At 40.2% G+C, this 22,011-nt stretch overlaps 1 protein-coding gene across 3 annotated transcripts in view; it reads right to left on the reverse strand.

The window, feature by feature from the left end:
• Positions 1 to 6,054: 6,054 nt before the first annotated feature.
• CFAP95 (cilia and flagella associated protein 95) overlaps positions 6,055 to 22,011 on the reverse strand; it is a 104,746-nt gene continuing 88,789 nt past the window's right edge. Inside the window, exons 6-7 of one of the 3 annotated variants that reach the window (XM_070495941.1) lie at positions 12,616 to 12,674; positions 6,055 to 7,143 (exon numbers count right to left, since the gene is read on the reverse strand). In XM_070495941.1, the coding sequence (XP_070352042.1) occupies positions 7,086 to 7,143; positions 12,616 to 12,674 (117 nt within the window). In that variant the 3' untranslated portion in view covers positions 6,055 to 7,085. The remainder of the gene's footprint in view (positions 7,144 to 12,615; positions 12,675 to 22,011) is intronic. The other 2 variants (XM_070495942.1, XM_070495940.1) reach the window with 2 other exon arrangements.

Genomic DNA, 22,011 nt, shown 5'->3' on the forward strand with positions numbered 1-22,011 from the left:
GAGAAGTGGCTGTGAGACCCAGTATGATACAAAATCTGACCTGAGCTAATCCAGGGCGTTAGTGCATTAAAGCTATTGTGTGCCTTGTTAATATCAGTTTCCAACACTGTCCCAAACAGAAAAGACTCCCTGGGAGCGTGCAGCTTCTCTGCTATCTAACTTGGGCCAGTTCTCTCAACAAACAAAAAAAATTCTGAAACATATTTGCTTTAACCATCCTAATGAATTTATTCTACACAAAGCAAACTTATTCTCTTGCACCATTTCAATAACATCCTGTATTGCTAATAAGAAATTAAAGGAATCTGATTTTTTTTAATGTCAGGAATATTTATTCTCTTGAAGAACTGAAGATTATAGATCCCAAATCTAAAATATCTTAAATCCATGTGCTCTTTACTACCTAAGCAGGAAAGGAATTTATGAGGGCAGGGAATATAACAGTAGAATCTTTGTTTAATTCAAAATTCAAACATTTTGAATTTAGAAATAGTTACTTCGTATAGGTGAAACCCTATGAAAATGCTGATACATGCCTATCACGAGGTTTATGAGTGTGAGATTTGGTCAGGTAGGACTTGCTTTCAGCACTAGCTGTGCTACTTCCCAGCTATTGTTACTACTTAAGCTCTCTGGGCCTCAGTTTCAGCATCTGTACAGTGGAGGAGATAATATCAACCTCAAGGGGATGCTGCTGCGCCAGGTGTAGGGCACCTCAACTGACCCCCCACACACGAAGGGCAAGGAGAACCTCCAGACATTCTAGGGAACCAAAGGCTCTTTCTTTTCTTCTCTCTTCTCAGGGTTTTTCTAGTCCAAGTTTCCCTCTCCTATAACTAGGCTTAAAGAACTGCTCCAAGCAAGAGGGATAGATAGACATTACTCAGAGAACTTCAAAAAGGAAGACCAAGGGGGCTGGCCCCATGGCCGAGTGGTTAAGTTCGCGCACTCCGCTGCAGGTGGCCCAGTGTTTCGTTGGTTCGAATCCTGGGCGCAGACATGGCACTGCTCATCAAACCACGCTGAGGCAGCGTCCCACATGCCACAACTAGAAGGACCCACAACAAAGAATATACGACTATGTACCGGGGGGCTTTGGGGAGAAAAAGGAAAAAAATAAAATCTTTAAAAAAAAAAGGAAGACCAAGATATCCATGTAGGAGATAATTTCTTCAACCCCAAATGCATTGGAGAGCATTTCCTTTCTTTCTTTCTTTCTTTCTTTCTTTCTTTCTTTCTTTCTTTTCTGGCTTTCAAAGAATAATAGGGAATATTTCCCATTTGTCTACTAAGACAAACAAAACAAAACCCTGTTCAATTGCTCTTATTTGACCTAGATTTACAGGCTTGCCAGGTCTCATAAAGCATGTGTTGAAATTCTTATTCTCACTCCACCTAGGTCCCCTAACTAGCCTAACTCTACCCCCATGACCCCTCTCTCCCCTTGGAGATGAAACTAGGATCATTCAGAAGATGCTGTCTGGATGCTTCTTGTGGCTAAGTCAGCCCAGCCCAGCTTAGTGGAGACACGCTTGTCTAAGGGAGCAATGATTTATGTCAGGAGAGGGAAGGCAGGCATGTCTCCAGCCTCACATAATTTTCACAGCAATCTTGCACTGCAGTTATCATTTTACTCACTTGACAATGAGGGATCTGTGGCAGAGGAAGATGCAATAGCTCTCCCGAAGCCCATGTCTATCTGACTTCAGAATACTCTGCAGCCTGAGTGGTCCTCATGGAGGATAACCCTCATATGCCACTTCTCTGCTGGAAAGCTCCCAATGGTTTCACATCACTTTTAGTAACGTACAGACTCTTTCCCTACAGCCTGCAAGACCTATCATGATCTGGTCTCTGACTTCTTTTCCAAACCAGCCAGGCGCTGGCAATCAGGAATGCTGACATAAATTTGCTAATCAGAGCAAATCTCAGTAATATCCTATCAGGTAACAAAATGTAATGTTTGGGATTATTTCTTCTGCAGGGCAGACATCAGTTGTCTCTATACTCTTGCTATGGGTGAGAATCATTCGCATTGCTATCAGTTTTCTACAATGTAATTTCTAGCCCTATAAAGTGGTACAATACCCATCAATAGAAAGACAACTAGAGGGGTCACCCCTATGGAATCAGCTAATCCCACAGCATCCGCTAAACAAGCCCAGCACTCCACTGAAAGCACATTCAGTAATCTCTTTTGCATATTTCCAATTCTTGGACAGTTTTTCCTAACAATAACTTTGCTGTATCTTGGCTTTCCATGTACTTGAGAGAAGATTAGTGTCAGGTCCTGCTTTCCTGCCCAGAGTCAAATCCATGGGTTGGAAGTGGTTCAGGGTAGAAGAAGGGAATTGTGGGTTCTGCTGATTTGGGCAGAGGGAGCATTTTCCAAGTTCATGGCTCTGAACAATGCCTGGTACATGACAGGCATTCAATAAACTTTTGTCAAATATATTAACGAAGGAGCACAGAGTTGAGAGGTACATACATACTTGGGTTTGAGTCCCAGCTCTGTCATTTACTAGCTGGGTGACCTTGGTCAACTTAGTCTTCAGAGTCTCAGTCTCCACACTTATGAGATGGAGATAATAACACCTACCTGGCAGGGTTTTTGTAAAGATTCAAAACAGTGTTTTTGAAGTACCACACATGGTGTCTAGCATCGGAGGCCTTCAATATACAATAGATATTAGTTTACACATAGGTGATAACTTACTCTACTCACAGAGGCAACCAAATATCTCCTGCAAAAAACTGGTGGGTGGATTTTCAGCCCTAAATTCTTCCTTGATGTTATCCTAATAAACAAAATCATAACCAAAGATAGGAAACCAAATCAGCAAATTCTTAGCAACAAAAGAAATCAAGTTTTTTTTAAAAAAACGTTTCAGTATGGAGAACTTTAAGTATATACAAAAGCAGACATCACCAGCCCCAACAACCATCAACCTGCGGCCAGTTCTTTCCCATCCGCTGTCCCCTTCCAAAATTATTTTGAAGCAAATCCTAGACATGACAGGAGAAGAAAATTTTTTCTTCTATCCTCTTAGGTTCAGTGGCTGGGAGTGACTGTAAATTAAACTGACAAAAGACAGATTAACAGGAGAGAAGGCACGTAAACTTCTTAATTTTAATGTTATGTGCACAGAGACATCGCAGAAGGAAGTGAATACCCAAAGGAGTGGTGAGATTTGAGAGTTTATATACCATCTTAACAGGGGAAAAGCGGGAAGGAGGGACAGAGGGACACTTCTGGGACGACAAATAACTTCTTAGAAGTAGGGGGAGAAAGGGCACTATGGAAACACAAATGACTTTTTGGAAAGATAAATGGGCCCATAGGAGAATAGGTGAAGACATGAAGCTTGTGACAATATCCATCTGGGTGTGGAGTCCTTCTCTCCTCTCCCAGAAAGGAAGATCAGAGTTGCTCCTGGGAGGGGCTTTATAACATTTGAGTTCTTTGGGGAGGCATTGCTTTTAGGCAGATAAGGGATTTCAGGAACTCAAGTGCCTGCATCGAAAAATAATTCTTATGCCAAAGTGGCATATTTTGGTGGCATATCCTAATCCCCTTCAACATCAAATCACTTCATCCATTGATGAAATCAGCTGTTTTTAAAAAGCAGCTCCGTATGTAAAAGAGATGCTAGGATGACAAGAATTGTCTAAAGGAGAGTCAGAGGGGAGGCACCCTCAGGAGGTGCAGTCCAACACTGGACGATGCAATTCATGGAAAGTGACGGGCTCAGAATGCACTACCTCAAAATACAGCATCTCGGCACCTTGACTATTTTAAGCTGAAGGAGGTTGAGAAAACAGCAGAAGCAAGAAGGCTGTTTTCTCAACCTCCTTCAGCTTAAAATAGTCAATGTGCCTTCCCCTGCCCTTGTCCCCTGAAGCAGGTCCTAAGACCCTTACGTGAGCTGTTCCCTCCCTGTACCTAGAGGAGAGGAACATCCTCATCTCCTAGACAGAGGGACACAGAGGAATCTGAATGAACAGGCCTTGCTAAATTGCTCACCACCACCCCCACCCCCGGCTTACTGCACTTCCCTCCTACTCCTTGATCTATCATATTCCACCACAGCTATGCACCTGCCATCAAACCTAGCATAAAAATACTCAGGTGTAACCGTTCTTCAGGTCTTCATTTCCTTATGAAGCCTCCCACGTTACGTAAAACTTACATTAAATAAACTTGTATGCTTTTCTCCTGTTCATCCATCTTTGTCAGTATAATTTTCAGACCCCACCAGGGAACTTAGGAGGGTTAAGGAAAACTTTTTCCTCCCCTACGTAAGCCTGGGATCCCACTGAGACTTGATTTGTATCAAGCTCAGGCAGTAAATGAAATGTTTTTTTGTGATCATTTAACTGTAAGATAGATCTATGTCTGACAGACCACTTTTATCATTTCTCCCAATTCTTCCTGGGGGCTGACCTCTTCCAGAAAGTATAATCTGAGTCACCGAAGGCTGAGGGCAGGGTCCTTCACAGGACGTGTGTTTGGGAGTCTACCTCTAGAATAAGACAAATGTAGATTCAGTTGAAGAGAAGTTAATGATTTCTCTAACGCTGTTCCCAAGGACAGAGAATAGACTCAGAGACTTGAGTCTGGGAGTGGTAGTTGTTTTAGACAGACTTGAGAGACCAGAGAAGTTAAATCCTAGGTGGAGTGATGTAGGAGGAACATTACAAAAAAGTAGTAAAATATACGATCTTTTTAAACTTTTTTTTTTACTGAAGGATAGTTGACAGACAGTATTGCGTTAGTTTCAGGAGTACAACACCGTCGGAGCAGAAGCAGTAAAAAGGCACTGACTCCAAAAGCTGAGTGTGTGGAGCAGGGCAGGTCAAGCTCAGTGTAAGCCAGAGGAGTTAGGACTTAGAGTAAGAGGAAGATACAAGGTAAGTATAAGAGGCCTTAATTCTCCCTGTGGAAAGTAACAGAGACTTTTCTCCTTCCTGCCCTTTTCTTTCAGAATTTCGTTCTCCGCCCTTTTTAAATGTATGTAAATCTTTTTAATAGCTAAATAAGCCTCTTGCCAGTCTCACAACTCAGGAAAATTTCCTCAAGGACCTGTCAGCCACCTCTTTGGGATGTAATGATTAAGAAAAATAAGGCCCATCCCCCAGTGTCCTGGGAAGAGATGGGTCTAACTTGTCACTGGACACTGCAAGTTGCAAAACCTATCTAGTGCATCCACCCCTCAGCCCCAGACAAGAGGGAGATTTCCCTGTGTCTCTGCAATCCCGTCATTGCAATCCCTTCAAACCATAAACATTCTGGTTTAATGCTTAGTCAATATTAAAATTGTTTTCTTTCTCTTCCACTTTTGTGGAGAGATTTTCTGGGCTGGGAGATTTTGTTTTTGATTTTATTTTCCCAACAATTGCCTGAAACCCAAAGAAAGGGATGAACTTGGGGTCTAAGAGAAAGGTTAGTACTTTCCCAAAGGCCAGGGAAATGGAGAAAATTAGCTCAGATTTTGACTGGAAAGTAAAAACAAAACAGAGGACAGTGAGGAAAAAAGTAGTGTGGTAGTTAAAACCACATATTTTGGTCTTGGATAACCTTAGGTTCAGGTTCTAGTTTCAACCCTTACTAGGTAGGCGAGTTATCTTTTCTGAATCTCTGTGTTCACCTGTAAAATAGGCATACATAGCACCTACCCCAGAGAGATTTCATGAGGATAAAATAATGCAATCAAAGCACTTAGTACAAGCCTCCCACACTGGGGTCAGCTCAGTAATTCTTAAATACTCATAACATATACTCTAAGCTATTTATAATAACTTCTGGAAGTTACTGTAAAAATCTGAATTACATTTAAATTAGTGCTGAACTGCCTTTAAAACCTAATGCCTGTTGAACTGTAACCCAGTGATTTGGAAATGGTTCCAAGATCACCTGACCCTCCATCAAATCACACTGGGCCAGAGTAGACACAGTAGGAGAGGCTTAGGAGAGATGCAGAGCATTATGGACTGGGATTTTGACAGAGTCACTTTTGGAGATTTTTTTTTTTTCCTGTCTTTTTTTTTTTTATTGAGTTAATGATAGGTTACAATCTTGTGAAATTTCAGTTGTACGTTAATGTTTGTCAGTCATGTTGTAGGTGCACCACTTCACCCTTTGTGCCCACCCCCCACACCATCTTTCCCCTGGTATCCACTAAACCGTTCTTAGTCCATAATTTTAAATTCCTCATATGAGTGGAGTCATACACAGATTATCCTTCTCTCGCTGGCTTATTTCACTTAACGTAATTCCCTCAAGGTCCATCCATGTTATTGCAAATGGAATGATTTTGTTCTGTTTTACAGCTGAGTAGTATTCCATTGTATATATGTACCACATCTTCTTTATCCATTCATCTGTTGATGGGCACTTAGGTTGCTTCCATGTCTTGGCTATTGTAAATAATGCTGCAATGAACATTGGGGTGCATAGGACTTTTGGGATTGCTGACTTCAAGCTCTTTGGATAAATACCCAGTAGTGGGATGGCTGGATCGTATGGTAGTTCTACTTTTAATTTTTTGAGGAATCTCCATACTGTTTTCCATAGTGGCTGCACCAGTTTGCATTCCACCAGCAGTGTATGAAGGTTCCTTTTTCTCCACAACCTCTCCAATATTTGTTACTATTAGTTTTAGATATTTTTGTCATTCTAATGGGTGTAAGGTGATATCTTAGTGTAGTTTTGATTTGCATTTCCCTGATGATCAGCAATGATGAGCATCTTTTCATGTGCCTATTGGCCATCCGTATATCTTCCTTGGAGAAATGTCTGTTCATGTCTCCAGCCCATCTTTTGATTGGGTTGTTTGATTTTTTGTTGTTGAGTTGTGAGAGTTCTTTATATATTATGGATATTAAGCCTTTGTCAGATATATGACTTGCAAATATTTTTTCCCAGTTAGTGGGTTGTTTTTTTGTTTCAATCCTGTTTTCATTTGCCTTGAAGAAGCTCTTTAGTCTGATGAAGTCCCATTTGTTTATTCTTTCTATTGTTTCCCTTCTCTGAGAAGGCATGGTGTCCGAAAAGATCCTGATGTCAAAGAGTTGGAGATTTATTTTTAACCTGATTGATTCCCCAGATGGGAGCAGTAGAAAAGTATCCGTATGCTCCAAAATCTGCAAAAAAAAAAAAGTCAAGTTTGTAGGTGACACTGGGCTCAAGTTTATCACATCTCTATATAGTGGAGGAAAAAAATCTTTTCCTTCTATCCTTCCAGTTTCTTGGCCAGGGCTCCTGCTGTGAAAGGCAGATTAGAGAGAGAAAAACAAACAGCTTATTAACATGTATATCTCACGTATGCATGGGAGAAACTCAAGGATGAAGAAACTCAAAGAGGTGGCTAGAACTTGAGCTTAAATACCATTTTCAGCTAAAACAAATGAAATGTGGGGGAGGGAAGTTATGGGAAAGTGGCCAGAAAAAGTATAGTCAACAAGAGTAAGTTTTGTTATGCAAATTTAAGTGCCTTCTCAATTAATAAGAGTCTGTTATGATTCACAGTCATCTTTCTCTTCCTGGTACAGAGAAGGAGACACCTTACAAATGGTGATTTCCTTGCTAAAGGGTAACTTCTACTCTGTTTTCAGAGATTTTCCTATGTCTGTTGTTTCTCAAAATAATCCGTATGCCAAAGAGGCCTATTTAAGGTGGCATATTCTGGTCTCTTATAGTCATATTTTGGGGTGGCATATTCTGTCTCCTACCCCTACCTTTTCATGGTCCTCTGACAGATGTCAGGAGTACTTTGTGGACTCACCCTAGACCATCAGCTTGTGTAAGCCTGAACCCTTGACTGTGTGGGGCCTCCCATTCAGGAGTATATACCTGCCTGTGGCATGAGACATTTCAGTGCATTCTCAAATATAACTGGCATTCCTAATCACTTCTGAAATGACAAGTGGTTTTTTTTTTTTTTCATGTAAAACAGACATTATTTCTTGGAGCTCTCTCCTAAATGCTCCAAAGTCAGTATTGGAAAATGTTGACTATGGAGCCATAGAAACCTCACTGGGAAGTCAGAACGCCTGGTGAAAATGCTCAGAACACTTGTCAGAGCTCCCAAGAGTTGATGAAAGAAATTTCATGCTCTAGTGGGTTTCTCCAAAGTCAAGGAGCCTCATTACAAAGCTGGCTTTGTGAGGAGGCCATAGCTCTGGGGCAGGGCCTACCAGGCCAACTTCCAGGCCCAGAAGTTAGTCCCAAGCCTGAACCCAGCTGGAAAACTGCAATGTGCTAGGGGAAAACACTGGGAGGATAAAAAGGCAACTCATTAAATTGCCTGCCTGCCACATAAAACACAGATAGCTTGAGAGATAGGGAGTAAGTATAATTTCTCAGATCCAGAAATAGTGATTTCAAGTGGGTTCATCATAAGAGATCTGCTTCAAAGTTGGAGGACAGATCTTCCACTCTCAAGAACTCTGCTGGGAACGTATGTACGCAGATGTCACACACATCTGTTCTAAACTAAATTAACATGTTCAGGGTGGGAATGAAATTTTAAGGCCTCAAAAATAACCCCAGGGATAAGAGAGCTATTCAAAGGGGAATTTTTAAGTGCCTAGAGTAGGAATTCTGAACCTTGGGGTAAAAGAAGATCCATTGCTCACTATACAGCTCAATCTATGTTGAACTATGCATCTTAATAGAATTCAATTTGATGACCAATAGATACAATTTATTCTGTCACTTTAGCCTAAACTCAAAAATAATAACCATTGTTTTCACCATGTGTGATGCAAACGATAAAAAAAGCATTTGTAGAACCCAGGTAAGTGCCCTGCCTAACACTGAACTTGAAAATATTTTGTAATTGATGATAAAATTTACTAACTACAACCTAGAGGTATTATACTTGTGACTTGTTTTTTTCCAAAAGAATATAAGTATGCAAACTCTGATGAGCCTAAAGTGGCTTTTTCTATACAATATTCTGGATAAATATCTAACCACCATGTCCGTTACAAAACATGCAAGTACTAATTCTTCTTACTCGTTATCAGGTGTGTTTTCTGGTGGATATAATGACGTGGCCCACAGAGCACAAAAGTCTGTTAAAGATACCAGGAGTTTGCAAATTCTTTCAAAAGGCAACACAAGGCCTCTCACTAAAGCAGGAGTCTAACAAACCAACAAGTAAGAATTGGTTGGTGCAAGCATTTAAGTTGCTATTCAAGGGTATTTTTATTCTTAAAATCCTACTCTCACCCTGCTTTTCTTTAATCATATTGATGCCCTTCTTTTACTTTATGAAAAGAGGTTTGCATTGGATTTTCCCATAAATTATCCCCAAGGCTTTTAACCTTTCAAAACATTTTTGAACTTCTGAGTGGTGAGTTTAGCTCTCATGGCTCCTCAGTAAAGATTAAAGAGACTTCAGAGATGGGTACCACTCATTCTATTCATTTGGAGCCACATGACACTTTCATTTATAAGTATTTTGGTCACAGTACAAGGCATCACTGTTTAATAATAAGCATTTGAAATAATTACTTTATATTAAAGCATTTTAAACACCAGAAGGGTAGTAGACACACTTAAGAGGAATCACGAAAGCAATGATTCAGTGTCAGTGTTATACCGATATCCATGAAGGCCTAGAGTCATGTTCTTGCAGTTTATAATTTCAATTGAGTCCTAATTGATTAAGACCCCTTGAGTTTGAGGACATTCCAGGCAGAGGGGAAACCTTGAGCAAGGATTTGGAAGTAGGAATGTACAAGGCCCATGTGAGGAACAGAAAGTTCTCCAGTTTGGCTGGATCATATGGTAGATATAGGATGGTTAAAACAAGAGATAAGGCTGAAAAGAGATGCTCAGAGCATAATGTAAGAGTTGAAAACCAGACTGAGATCTCTTTATGATTCTGAGGGCAATAAGAGCATGCTGGATATTTTTAAGCATGGACCTTGCGAGATTCCAGCCAGGCTTTAGAAAGATTAATAGAGCAGTGGCTTGTGGAATAGAATGGGGGAGTTAGGAGCGGGGAGGGAATTGGAGCCAGGATTGGAGTCAGGAGGCGCAGTTGGAGTCATTACAACATTTCCACTTGGATGGCCCCAGGCCTTTCAGACTTAAGATGGCCAAGACAGAACTCTTCATTTTCTCCCACCAAAAATACTCCTCCCCTAATCTTCACCATCTCAATAAATGCCACCACTGTCCACCCAGTCCCTCTAGTCAGAAACTAGAAGTCATGTTTGACTTCTCCCTTTCTCCTAACCCGCATGTGCCCCATTAGGAAGTCTTGACAGCACTACCCCAAAAGAACATCCCTTATCCAACCACTTCTCTCCATTTTTCTACCAAAACCCACGACTAAGGTGCCATGAACCTTCACCTGGACAACTACAACAACCTTCTGAATGGTGTCCCTCTGCTCTCATTCTCCACATGGCTCCCAGAGAGATCTACTCAAAGTAAAAATCAGATCATATCACTCTCCTGTTTACAACTCTCCAAGGGTTATCTGTTGCATTTAGAATAAAATCCAAACTTTTTATTCTAGACTAAAAGCCCCCAACATATTCTTCCCTCTGCTTAACTCTCAGCTTTGACCTCTCCTCTTATTCATGATGCTTTAGGCTTCTTTCTGTCACTTGAACACACAAGGCTCAGTCTCACCTCAGGGCCCTTTTAGTTCCTGGATACCAGTAGTATATCTCTGAAAACAAAAGCCTGTGCAGTAGCAGCTGGGTTTCATTCTTTCACTGTGAATTTTTATAGGGCAGGGATGATATCACACTCATTAAATCTATAGATAGCTTTTCAACAGCCATACATAATGATTTTTGCTTTGTGGTTGCAGCAGCTCTTACAGAAATCGACTGTAATAAAGAAGGTCTTCTTGTGAAGAGCCCCCAAATAGAAGATTCTCCCCGCTCACTTCCACCCTGGGGTGGCATTTGGTTGGCACAAACTAGAATGTCAAAGGTGGTAGTGGGAAGGAAAGGGAGGGGTGAGATTTCTTCTGGAAGGCCTGCCCTGAGGCTCATGGACTCCTCCCACCCCAACTCCAACTCTGTTCCTTGGGCCATGTCACTTTCTCTATAGAACCCTTGGTTCATTCAAATGCACAACACTTCTCTTACTTTATGCTTCGTAAAAGAATATATGCCCTTAAACACGGAAAAATCTCCTCACTTTTCCTACTATATCTTCTCCAAATCACATCCCCAACTAAACTCATCCTTCATATATTTAATATAAATATTCAAAACATTTTCTGTGCATATATACATCAGGTACTAATAAAAAATTATCTCCAAATTTTGTGGCTTGAAATAATTTCTTTTAAGCTCAAGGATTCTGTAGGTTAGGACTCTAAAGTCCTAGGTTGTAGTGAGGATGGCCTGTCCCACTTCACAATGTCTGGGGCTCAGCTACTTAGTCAAGAAGACTCTGACTTGATGCTGGAGACTGAAACCATCTGAAGGTTCATTCACGCACATTCTATAGCCTGAGATGACTCAAAAGTTAGGACTCCTCACTGGACTGCTCTATCTGGTGAAATAAACCTAGGAAGACGTCAGGCAGAAGGAACAGTATCCACACACCAAGGTCTCTGGTGGGAGGGAACACAATGCATTAGAAGTAATGAGGGAAGGCCAGTGAGGCTAGACAAACACACGCATACACACACACACACACACACACACACATACAGAAGAGTCCCAGGTGAGGGGCAAGACTCCACATGCCCTTACAGCTCAGTTTTAAATTTGTATTATACCTTAAGAGCAATGAGGAGCCAGTTAAAGTCTTAAGCAAGAGGGTAAGGCATTGGGCGTTAGGACTCTAACATATTTTTTAGGGGTGTCATTGACTAGTTACCCCGAAGAACTCAAGGGTGGGTTTGAATATTTTAATTGTTTTTCCAAATTGTTTTTCTTCCTTCTGTTACATTAAGGAGATGCAATCACCAGCCTCCCTGGACCAGACCAAGCCTCACCACCAGAGCTTCATCTATGACCTGTGCCTTATTTTGAATGCTAAGATCGCCTCTCCAGGAGGAGCTTAGGCCTTATCACCATAACCTGCAGTGTATGTGGAAGCATGTTTTCCAACTGACCCTGTGCAAGAGAATACCCACTTCTCCCTTTTGAATATTCATTCCCCATCTAAAATAAATGTCCCTGCGTCCCTTTGTTTGGGGACGCCATGACTCTAGAAATGATTCCTCATGGTCTCCTATTTGCTGCAAATATACTTTACTTTGTGAGACAACTGCTTCTAGTGGAGAGTCTTACTCGCCAGGAGGGAACCCACTTTGGTTTCGGTAACAGGGGGACCCAATTCAATTCACAACAGATGCTAACAGCATTCCACTGTTGCTAGTCCCTTGGCTATCCCCCATCTCTTGTAGGTAATACTGAGCTTTCCCTCACCTCTATAAATGATTTTCATTAAAGTCTCTTAGGTTAAACCCTTAAAGTATGCCAGGGCTGCTCTGGGACTCTGACTCATACACCCACTTTGAGAGCTACTTAATAAATAAAACGGACAGGACTTGGTGATGGGCTGCATTGGGGGTGTGGGGAAGGAAATGAGGGAAAGGGAAGTGTCAGGTGTAATCCCCAAGATTCTACCTTGTGCAATTGATGGGCATGGTGCCTTTCACGGAGATCAGGCATGCAAGGAAGGACCACTGCAAAGGAGATAACAATATGCGATGAGACATATAAAGAATGTATAAGCCACAAAAAAACTCCAACAAACGCTGAATGTCTGTGCATTACAGACTTTATATGCTCTGGACACATAAAGTCAGCATGGATTCAAATCCTGCCTCTGCCACTTACTAGCTGAGCCACCTAGGACAAAAGATGCTTTTCATTCTTTATTATGTCCATCTTTATCTGTAAAATGGGCATAATAATTCCTGCCTCACAACATTGTTGTGAGGATTGATGAGATGAGCCATACAAAGCACTTAGCAAAGTGTCTTACATTTACTAAGGGAACCATAAATGCTAGCATTAGCCAGTACTACTTTCACACACTTACTTTCCATCTGGAGAAAGGATCACCAACAATAAAGATTTTGAAACGATCCACCTGAATGTGGCCTAATTCCTATTTTCCACTGCAAATTTAAAACTATTTTACATGCAGTGCAGGATGGAAATAAAGTTGCTAGCAGGCTTGTGCTTCTAAAGCTTTCTCTTTTCTATTTGGTTTTTGAACTCAGTAAGCCCATTTAAAACAGTTTCTAACCTCGATGCTGGATATCAATTGGAAATGTGGATACATTTTAAGCAGGGTAAATATTTTAGGATATCAAGAGGGCTTTGGAAAATTATGTAGTCTGGCCTCTGATTTTTGGATGAGGAAATTAAGACCTGAAAGGTTAAATGACTCATTTGAGGCCACACAACTACAGGCAGAGTTGGGACTACAATCCACGCCTCGTGACTCATAAGCTGGCCCTTCGTCTCCAATATGGCAGCCTCTAGCAAAACAGTCCAGAAAATTGTTTCTTGCACAGATTTTAAAATTTATATAATGAAACCAACCCCTTCTAAAGAAAACCACAAGTAAAAATGAGGCATGAGGGACCAAAGTAGGAGCTCAAAAAAATTAGGGTTTTTTTTTTTAAAGATTGGCACCTGAGTTAACATCTGTTGCCAATCTTCCTTTTTTTTCCCTTCTTTTTCTTCCCAAAGCCCCCCAGCACATACAGCACATAGTTGTATATTCTAGTTATAGGCCCCTCTAATTGTGTTATGTGGGACACCGCCTCAGCATGGCCTGATGAGCGGTGCCATGTCCATGCCCAGGATCCAAACCGGCAAAACCCAGGGTCCCCAAAGCGGAGCACGCGAATTTAACCACTCGGCCATGGGGCCGGCCCCCCAAATTAGTTTTTTAATAAATCCACTGAAGCAGTTTCTTCTGAAAAATAGAAGAATGATTTAACTGGCATTTAAACTTTTAAAAATGTATATTCTTAGCAAGGTGCCTGACTACTTTTATGCATGGGAATAGACTTTTCTCACACTTCTGACCTATGAGTTGCCACTTTTCCAGTTTTATTTTGAAAACTTGGTGATTTTTTTCCTCTCTGACAATAAATTACATTAGTGCTGTGTTCAAAATTATATATCTTAAAAAGATTCTATTTTAAAGAATTCTGACTAACCAATGGAATGTCAGGGAGATGGTTATATACTTTTTATAATCAACTTGGTTTTTGAAGACTGAGTTAAAAAAATCTAAACATCACATCTGGATCAATCATGTTGTAATATTTGTATGTAATTACGTGGGACCACATAAATCAGGTTTCCTGCTTAGATAGAGGGAAGCCGGAGATACAGCGTATTTCTCCATATCATCTTTTCTAGGGTAGGAAAGAGAAGGAAAAAGAAAATCTTCAGGGCAAAACTGGAGGAAAAATTAAAATAAATACTTCCTGATGTTGGGAGAAAGGGATAGAATTTTTCGTAACTGAAAAAAAAAATAGTACAGTACGTTGGGTAGACATAGTATCCAAGAGAAAAGCCAATCTAACGGAACTGGATCATGTTAAAAGGATTCTATTATCTCAAAGACTTGGTATCCATAGCAGTGGAGACAGCTCTATACTTACTCTTCAAAATAAAGAGGAAAATAAACAGCCAAAGGGTTTGCTATTTCCTAGTATCATATATCATAGCTAATAAATTACTATTTGACTGAGACATCTTAATAAACCCTACTGTTGTTTTACTTTTGAAACAGGAAACCACCCCCCCCAAACAAAAAAAGAGGAAATAAGAACATATGACCACACAGAAATGAAAAATCAGCTCACAAGGGAGAGTTGCAACAGCACATCCAAGGAGGGAAAGAGTTACTCTCCGAACTTGGCCCCAGGCTGGCTGATGTCCAAGGCATAGGAGTGTGTTCTGGGCTTCTGCCAAGCTACAGGTCCCTGGTCCCCCATCCCTGCAGGCTCTGTTGGTTTGAAAGAGAGTCCAGACCCAGGAGGGCAAACCTCAAACAAATCAAAGATATTCTAAACGGAGTGTCCAACCAGTGGCAAATGTGCCTTTTGCATATGTAGCTGATTGTTGTTACGGGATAATAACTTTTTATTTATTCATTAAACATTTGCTGCATATTTATACATGCCAGTCACCATGTGAGGTTCTGAGGATGTTAGATGTCAATGAGACATCCCAGCTGACAAGAAGTTCACATCTTGCACAGAATCTAGATATATCAAATTTCCTATTAATTGCAGAAAAGGATCATTAACATCTACCTAAGATGCATTGTTATATAATTCCCTTAGGACCCAGCACAGTTTCTTGCAAACAACTGAAACAAAATAAATGTTGACTGAATATAAGAACTCAATGGAATAATCAGGATGAAGCCAAGGAACATCAATTACCTGTAGCAAAGAGGTCTTCAAAACACAAAGCCTCAAATTTTAGTTGATGAAATGAGTGCAATTTAAAAATTGCTTTAAATAAAGATAAATACAATCACAATTTTCAGAAATAATCAGTGGTAAAGCTGAGACTTGAATTCATGCAGTCTGCTTCCAGAGACTTCTGTGCTTGACCACTACACTATGCCACCTCTCAGAACAAAGCACAACAGGAAAGGGGAACAGATGTGAAGTTCTTTCCATAGCCACTGTGATTAAAAAGAAGAAAAGAAAAGAAACAGTTCAAAAGTGCAAACTGCAAACCTTTAGAAGCCAAATGTACAGTTTGAACTACATTCATTCATTCTTTCATTCAATAAATATTTTTTATGTCCCCTCAGCCAGGCGTTCTTCTGGGCATCAGGTTTTTCACATGAAAACACATTAAATCATTGCTCTTATGGTCTATTTTCTCCATAGGACTTACCACCTTCAAACACACCCTACGATGTACTTATTTATTAAACTTACTGGTTATTGTCTGTCTCCTCTTAGCAAAATGTAAATTCCATGAGGACGCAAAATTTTTGCTTTGCTCCCTGAGAAAAACTGCCCCACAACAGTGCTTGGAACAATTCCTTTACAATCTGAATGCCTTTATTTCTTTTTTGCCTAATTCTCCTTCTAGAATCTCCAGCACAAGTTGAACAGAAATGGCAAGAGTGGAATCCTTGTCTTGTTCACGATCTTAAAGAGAAACTATCTATTCTTTTACCATTAACTGTGATGTTAGATGTGAGGTTTTTGTAGATGCCCTTTTTCAGGGCATCATTGGTTGAATGTTTTTACCATGAAAGGCAAAAATGCCTTTCTGCATCAGTTGAAATTATTATGTGATTTTTGTTTTTTTTATTCTTTTAATATGATCTATTACATTAACTGATTTTCAGCTGCTGAACCAACCGTGCATTACTGGGATAATCTTGCTTGGTCATGGTCATGGTGTATAATTCTTTTTATGTGTAGTAGGATTCTGTTCGCTAATATTTTGTTGAGGATTTTTTGTGTCTATATTCACAAGAAATTGGTCTGTAGTTTTCTTTTCTTGTGATGTCTTTCTCTGGTTTGGATATCAGTGTAATAATAGCCTCATAACGTGAACTGGTTTCTCTCTGTTCTTCAACTTGTTTCATCTCTATTTATCCATCTTCAAGTTTGGTAATTCTTTCTTCTACCAGTTCAAATCTCCTGCTGAACCCTCTAATGAGTTTTTTATTTCAATTATTGAACTTCTCAAGTTCAGAATTTCCATTTGGTTCTTTTTTATATATATAATATCTATCTATTTATTGATATTCTCTATCTGATTCAACATTGTCATCATCTCTTCCTTGGCTTCCTTCATCATGCTTTTTTTTCAGTTCTGTGAACATATTTTTTATGGCTATTTTGAAATATTTTTCTAAGTCTGACATCTGGTTACTCTTATAGGCAGTGTGTGTTGCCTGCTTTTTTTCCTATACATGGGTCATACTTTCTTGTTTCTTTGCAGGCCTCATAATTTTCTGTTGAAAATTGGATATTTCAGAGAGTGTATTGTAGCCATTCTGGGTACTAAACTGCCTTCTCCAGGGCTGTTATTCACTTTTTTTTTAATTGGCCAGCTGGATTATTGATGTCAATTTCCTTCTATCCGCAAAGTGTTAAGCCTCTGATGCTGCTCCTCAGGAGGCAAGTCTTTGGGCATGCCCTCATTAACCCCGGGTTGACAGTGCCATTGGTAGGGCTCTCTTCCTTTCTTTTGCTCCCTGACCACACCCATCTGTTAAGCTACACTAATTGCCAGCTGATTGCTCTATTGTTTTCAACAATACCCTGGGTCATAAATAGCTCTATAAGCTAATCCAGTCAAATTGCTCCTTTGAAAGAATGGTTTCTGATGTCTGTGTTTGATATTTGTTCTCACCCCGGGAGGGCTCCTCCCAACTGTCTTATTCTGATTCTCTCCTGCAAAGTAGTCAACCTATAGTCTGGGCTCTATCTTCATTAAATTTGCCTCCCATTTGAATTTCACCACTAGCTCCACTGATCTTAAGAGTGCCCTTTGGCTTGCACTTCTCCACGGTCTGTTGCAGAGGAAGTCAGTTCCCTTGGCAAGAGATTGAGAGCCATCTGTTTTATGGCCTGCTTCTCCCCAGTCTCCCAGGCAAAATCTCTGAGCCTGGGCTCTGGAGCTGGGGGTGGGGACAAAGGTAAGTTTCTCTCTGAGTGTCACCTGTGCTCTAGGAGCTGAGTGCTCCATAGATGAGGGAGGCAGCAGCCTGAGCTTGCCTCTCCTGGCATGGAGTCACGACTTCATGAGCTGGGGTAACGGTCATGGGGCCCCACTACTCTCAGAATGCTATGCCCAAGGTACAGTTTCCATTCCATGAGTGGGGCCTGAGGGGAAAGGCACCCTGATTTATTGATTGCACTCACCCGGGACTTAGCCTCAGCAACAGATAGCTGGGGGCAGGATGAGAAATGCTGAAATCCTGTTCCTCCTGGGAAGAAAGCCCTCCAACTGGGAGCTAGGGGAAGAGGGATCCTTGTCTCCTCAGCAGCAGCAGTCCGGCATGAAGTCTGCCTTACTGAGCAGGGAGGGCAGAAAGAGAGAGCGGTCTTGCTTCAGATACCACAGACTCTCATCTTACCAAGTTTTTGTGTATTTCCTTGAATAGATGTTTCTTCATTTTCTGTCTGCCCTTAGGAACATTTCAAGAGGCTTTAATTTTTTTAAATATAATTTTCATCAGTTTCTCTGTGAAGCAAGTCAGCAGCGCTCCTCACACTGCAATGTGAAAACCCTCCATTTTAGTGAGTTTATTCATTGCCAACTTACAGCAGAATGGCCATGGAGTACATGCTGTTCACTTGTTAATGCCAAATGGGTTTGCAGCAACTAGTCACATGGTGTGAGATCCCCAATTAATAGTGACGAGATGCTTGTGGTGAAACCATGCTTTGCTCTGGTGAAATCACAGGCACCAGGAGAAAACAGCTTACAGAAGGTGTGTGTTTGTCAGTAATTGGATAGATACTCTACAGTAACACAAATGATTAAACATCTTAAACTCAACCTGTTGTATGGGCTTTGAAGAAGCTGCTAACCAATTAGTCTTTTTATCTTGCAGAAACAGCCTGGAAAAGAGGATTTTAATTCAAGCTCAGCTTGATTTCCGGGCTGTACAGAATAAGAGATGTCAGTGATATAAAACAGGAAAGAGTTGATTAAGTCTCATCTGAGATTTAAAAGATAAACGCTTGGAAAAGTTCTAGTCATTTGCAATAACTACGTTTCCATCTACCTTGATGAAAATGAGGTACAGCTAAACCTCAGAATGATTCTCATCTCTGGAAGGTATTTCATATCTAAAGTCTTCAGAGAGGTGCTGAGGGAAGCACCTGCTGTTTCATTGTGAATATTAAGAACACAGAGTCCTTTGGTTGAAGCTGTACCTTTTCTCTGATGCTAACACCTAGCACCCAAGAACAGGGAGCTTGAAATAGAAGAGCCATGCTTTCTAAAGATGTTTCAGGAGGAAGAGTTGTGGTGTGCTCAAATACAGATTATTTGACTTTTGACTCTAGGGGATTTTTTTCCCCATAAATGGACTTAAAAAAATCATTTCCATAATGCTTTTATATCTTCCAAGCAGAAGATATGAGAACAGCAGGGGATTGACATTTAGTTCATTAGGTTAGAATTGAGATTTCTCACCCTAGTGCCTGTGGTTACTGAAAAGGCTCATTTTCCCCAGAGAATAACTCCCGCTACATCTTTGTGTCCAGCACCAGCATGAAATGATATTTATTTGGTTGGGTCTCATTTTGTAAATTGCCTTTTGAGCCCTTTCTTAGAATTTATAAACACCATATTAGTTTTCCTTGCATATACAAATCAAGTAATAATAATGTAAATGAACACACATATGCGCCTCACTATGTACCAGAATCTGTTCTACTGGCTTCATGGATATTAATTCATTATTCATCACAATAACCTCATGAAGAATGTGAGGCACAAAGAGGTTAAATAATTTTTCCAAGGTGACACAGCTGGCAAATGGCAGAGCTGGGGTTTGAAGCTCGAGCAATCACTATAATGCATCACCTCCACATGAATAGTAATTTAATATTGTTTCTTGGGCAGCAGAATAAGTGAGCAGTAGAGTGGTCCAAACAAAGTCAGAATGGCGTTAGGGTTCCACTCTCTCTCTCTGCTTACTAGTTCACTCTTAGGCGAGGGTCTATATCCACACACAGGCATGTAGCAATGGTGTTATGGTGTTACTACAACTGATGTGAAAGTTACAGTGGGCAGATAAAAGTAACTTACTGAGTTGACTACAAAAGACTTGCATAGGCATCTTCGCATTGCAAGATGGGCATAAGGCTGAGACTGCTGGACCAATAAATAGAACCAGACACGCAAATGTGCTTTCCAAGGAATCAACCTTCTATGGAAAGTCTGACATTTCCATTCAAAAGCAACTTTAGATCATTCACTAGGATAATCCAAAGTTATTTTCTACATTAACAACAAAACTGAAATTTTGTGACTGCATTCCAACACAAATATCACCGCCTCCCCCATCAAAGTCACTGATTTCCAGTTCCGAAAACCAGTCAAATCCCAAAGCTAGCTGCATAGGAGCCAACACCTAATCAAGGAGATTAACTGGCTATGCAAAGAAATTATCAATCATCTGTCAAGAATTAGCGCTTCTTAATGTGAAAAAGTTTATTTAATTGGCCATTTGGAGTTGAAGACCTGGCAGCTGTGTCTAACCTGGAATCATCATTCATACAATTTAAATAACGGTAAATTTTTTGAGAAACAAAGATCATGTCTCACACATCTTTGCATATCTCTTGGTATCTGACACATAGTAGGCAATCAAGAAATATGTATTAACTTGATTGGATGCACTAATCATTGTAAAATGTTAGAGAAGTGCATCAAAGGTAATTTGTTATATTTGCACATTGAAGTTGTCCTAGCTGCATGATTTTGGGAAATTACTGCCTCTCTCTGCACCTGTACTTTCCCATCAGGAAAATGAAGAGTAGGACTGGAGGATCTCTGGGGTTCCTTCCAACTCTGAAAGCCCAAAGGCAGACCAGCAGCCTGTGTCCCACTGAAGGGAAGACTGAATGTCAGGGCCATGTTCTTATTTGCTTTAGGGGCTGAATTAATCATCAGCTCTGTTTGAAGTGGAGGGTGGGGGTTAGGTGGTGGCCAATTTATAAATATTGAAATTTACAAGTTTTTCCCCTGTTACAAACCACAAGTTGGCCAATGAGACAGTTTCCATATACGCATGAAGATTGGAAAACCCTGAGCTGTGAACTCCTATTCTGTGTACGCTTCTCAGACCTCAGGTTAAAAGAGAGGAAAAGTGTCGTGTCCTCCAGTAGAGGGAGCCAGATTTTAAGCGTTAACCAGACCACAGTTCATTCCATGGCACTCTCTGCCTTATCGAGAAAGACAAAATATTTTGACAGTGAATCCTCATTTCTGGGTCTTACATAATAAATATGTTTAAAACTGTGTGATAGAGACTAATACTAATTTTCCAAAGGATAAGATTTTTCGTAGTAATAAATAATTGTTTCTTCTTTTTTTTAACCCTTCTCTATCAATCTCATTGGAAGTGGTCGAAATTTTGCAGACATTTGTTTAGCCTGTGAGTGTCTGAATTAAAGATCAAATAAAACTTACAAGTGTATGAAAGAGTCACTATAGCTTGGTCATTTTCTGAGGACGTTTTTTGTTTACAGGTAAAGAGACAAGTCTTTTTCTTTTTTATTGAGACATAATTGACATACAACGTATTAATTTTAGGTGTACAACATAATGATTTGATATATGTATATACTGAGAAATGATTACAAGTTTAGTTAATATCTATCACCTCACAAAGTTACAATTTTTTTTCTTGTGATGGGAAATTTTAAGATTTGCTCTTGGCAAGTTCCAAATATATGATATGGTATTGTTCACTATGGATACCATGCTGTACATTACATGCTAGGACTTACTTATCTTATAACTGGAAGTTTGTACCTTTTGACCCCCTTCATGCATTTCACCCACTCTCTCCCCAACTACCTCTTGCAACCCCCAATCTGTTCTCTGTATCTATGAGTTTGGGTTTTTTTAAATTCCACATATGAGTGAGACCATTCAGTATTTGTCTTTGTCTGTCTGATTTATTTCACTTAGCATAATGCCCTCAAGTTCCATCCATGTTGTTGCCAATGTTAGGATTTCCTTCTTTTTTACGGCTGAATAATATTCCACGGTATACACCACATTTTCTTTAGCCATTCATCTGCTGATGGACACTTAGTTTGTTTCCATGTCTTGGCACTTGTAAATAATGCTGAAATGAACATGCAGGTGCAGGTACCTTTTTGAGATAGTGATTTTATTTCCTTCAATAAATATCTAGATGTGCAATTGCTGGATCATATAGTAGTTCTATTTTAATTTTTTGAGGAAACTCCATACTGTTTTCCATGGTGGCTGAACCAATTTACATTCCCATTAAGAGTTCACAACGGTTCTCTTTCCTCCACA

Source organism: Equus asinus, chromosome 23 (assembly GCF_041296235.1).
Source record: "Equus asinus isolate D_3611 breed Donkey chromosome 23, EquAss-T2T_v2, whole genome shotgun sequence".
Lineage (NCBI taxonomy): Eukaryota > Metazoa > Chordata > Mammalia > Perissodactyla > Equidae > Equus > Equus asinus.